Here is a 2,373-nt window from a genome sequence, read left to right as displayed (position 1 = left end):
TAATTTAAATTTTCTTTGTTTTAGATGTTCCAGTGCGCAATTTGCTCTCCAGTATGGCGGTTTTTATACCACGTGATCGCCAGCTGCAAAGGCCCCATTGTATTACTGTACACGGGTTAGCAACTTGTCACCTTGAATGAGTCAAAACAACTGAAAAACTCTTTAATTAAGGTGGCTTGTGCGAATAAGATTTGGCCAACCCACTGACAAGAGATGATATATATTTATGGCACAAAGAGCTATTTGTATTTAATATTTGGCAACTTTATAAGGACAGTGTCTCCAAACTTGAAAATTTAGCGAGTTTTTTCAAGTTTCAATCCATTTAAAACACCCGTGTTTAAATAATGTGTGCGTAACGTGTATGTTGCTTCTAAACTCAAACCATTTTTTAACTGAAATGAGATGTATAATGTCCCAAAGGAAGGAGAAGGGGGCTAAGTTAAGTCTAAGGGTGCGTTCCTTTGGGATGATCCGAAAAAGGGTCACTGATCTAAGATCACTTGGATCACGGTGCAACAAAGCAACTGATAAATCCACCCTGGGAAAGGATTTTTCGGTTCCTTTGATGCAGCATGATCCAAGTGATCTCGGATCAGTGCTCCTTTTTCGGATCATCCAAAAGGAATGCACCCTAATTCAAAGGGAAGGCTTGCATGGGCCTCGTTATCCATGGCGTAATACTGTCGTTACGAAGTTAATTGATATTTGACACGTTTTGTTCCAGCTCAGTCTCAGGACATTTACAAAAAGAGCTTTTTTGCGTACGGACAGCCATTCAGGATTTAATCTACTACAGACAGCCGTCTTACAAGGAGACTATGACAGTGTTTATAAAGCAAGTACCTATCTAGAGAACTTTGTGGAAGAGATGAAATCCCAAACAATAAGTAATAACTCGTCCTTTTTCCGGGGCAAATCAGCTGTTGATATTCTATCAGCTCTTGATTGCAGAAAACCAGGTCATGCTGATATTGAAAAACTGTACCGAAGTTTGGTTGAAATTGATGAAACACTAAATGAGCTGCACTCGTGCGCCAAGAGCGGTGATGTAGAGAAAGTGATTGAGCTCGTTTTGACTTATGGTATTGATGTCAATGTCGCTGCAAAGAGCAACATCACACCATTGCTGTTGGCGAGTCCGATGTCCGCTGGTGCGTTAATCAAGACCCTGATTGATCTTGGGGCAGACGTAAATGCTCAAACAGTCCCAGGTAAAGAGGGACCTTTGCTTTTTGCAGCATCTAGCAATAATTATGTGGTGACTAAACTGCTTTTGGAGCATGGAGCTGATTTGAATATTCAGGACAATGAGGGAAATGCGCCGCTATTGTTGTCCGTTCGTCAAGGCTTCTTCAATATTTCACAGTTGCTTGTTCATACTGGATTCCACACCAAACTGAGAAGAAAGGCAAGAGAAAACATTCTTTATGAAGCAGTCACGCAAAAGGACGTACCTCTCGTCAAGCTATTGCTTGAAAACAAGACGGGTGTGGATATTCAAGATGAAGAGGGAGAAGCACCTCTTCATAAAGCAGTCACCCAAAAGGACGTACCTCTCGTGAAGCTATTGCTTGAAAACAAGGCCAATGTGGATATTCAAGACTGGTCGGGAGAAACCCCTCTTCATAAAGCAGTCACCCAAAAGGACGCACCTCTCGTCAAGCTATTGCTTGAAAACAAGGCGACTGTGAATATTCGAGACTGGTCGGGAGAAACCCCTCTTCATAAAGCAGTCATCCAAAAGGACGTACCTGTTGTGAAGCTATTGCTTGAAAACTTGGCGTTTGTGGATATTCGAGACCGGTCGGGAGAAACCCCTCTTCATAAAGCAGTCACCCAAAAGAACGTACCTCTCGTCAAGGTATTACTTCAAAACAAGGCAACTGTGAATATTCGAGACAGGTCGGGAGAAACCGCTCTTCATAGAGCAGTCACCCAACGGGACGTACCTCTCATCAAGCTATTGCTTGAAAACATGGCGAGTGTGGATATTCAATACTGGTCGAGAGAAGCACCTATTTATAGAGCAGTCAAACAACGCGGATGTGAATATTCGAGACTGGTCGAAAGAAACCCTTCTTCATAAAGCTGTCAAGGAAAGGGACGTCTGTCTCGTCAAGCTATTGCGTGAAATCATGGCGGGCGTGAATATCCTAGGCCGGTCGGGAGTAACCCCTCTTCATAAAGCAGTTACCTTAAAGGACGAACCTTTCGTCAAGCTTTTGCTTAAAAGCGAGGCAAATGCAAGACCAGTCGGAAATACTCCTCATCTCTACGCTCTTTCCGGGTTTTCTGCCATTTCACAAGATCAACCTGAGGAACAACAGAGGAGAGACCCCTTTCAATATTAAACGGTTCTAAGTTAGCGGA

General features: G+C 43.0%; 1 protein-coding gene across 1 annotated transcript in view; it reads left to right on the top strand.

Moving 5' to 3' along the window:
- Positions 1-2,089, top strand: part of LOC137984544 (ankyrin-1-like) — a 15,027-nt gene extending 12,938 nt beyond the window's left edge. Inside the window, exon 5 of the mRNA XM_068831710.1 lies at positions 728-2,089. Coding sequence (XP_068687811.1) covers positions 728-2,089 — 1,362 coding nt within the window. The remainder of the gene's footprint in view (positions 1-727) is intronic.
- Positions 2,090-2,373: the final 284 nt, after the last annotated feature.

Source organism: Montipora foliosa, chromosome 14, assembly GCF_036669935.1.
Source record: "Montipora foliosa isolate CH-2021 chromosome 14, ASM3666993v2, whole genome shotgun sequence".
Classification (NCBI taxonomy): Eukaryota; Metazoa; Cnidaria; class Anthozoa; order Scleractinia; family Acroporidae; genus Montipora; species Montipora foliosa.
The sequence above is the reverse complement of the archived record's forward strand: the minus strand, read 5'-3'. Positions and strand labels throughout refer to the sequence as shown.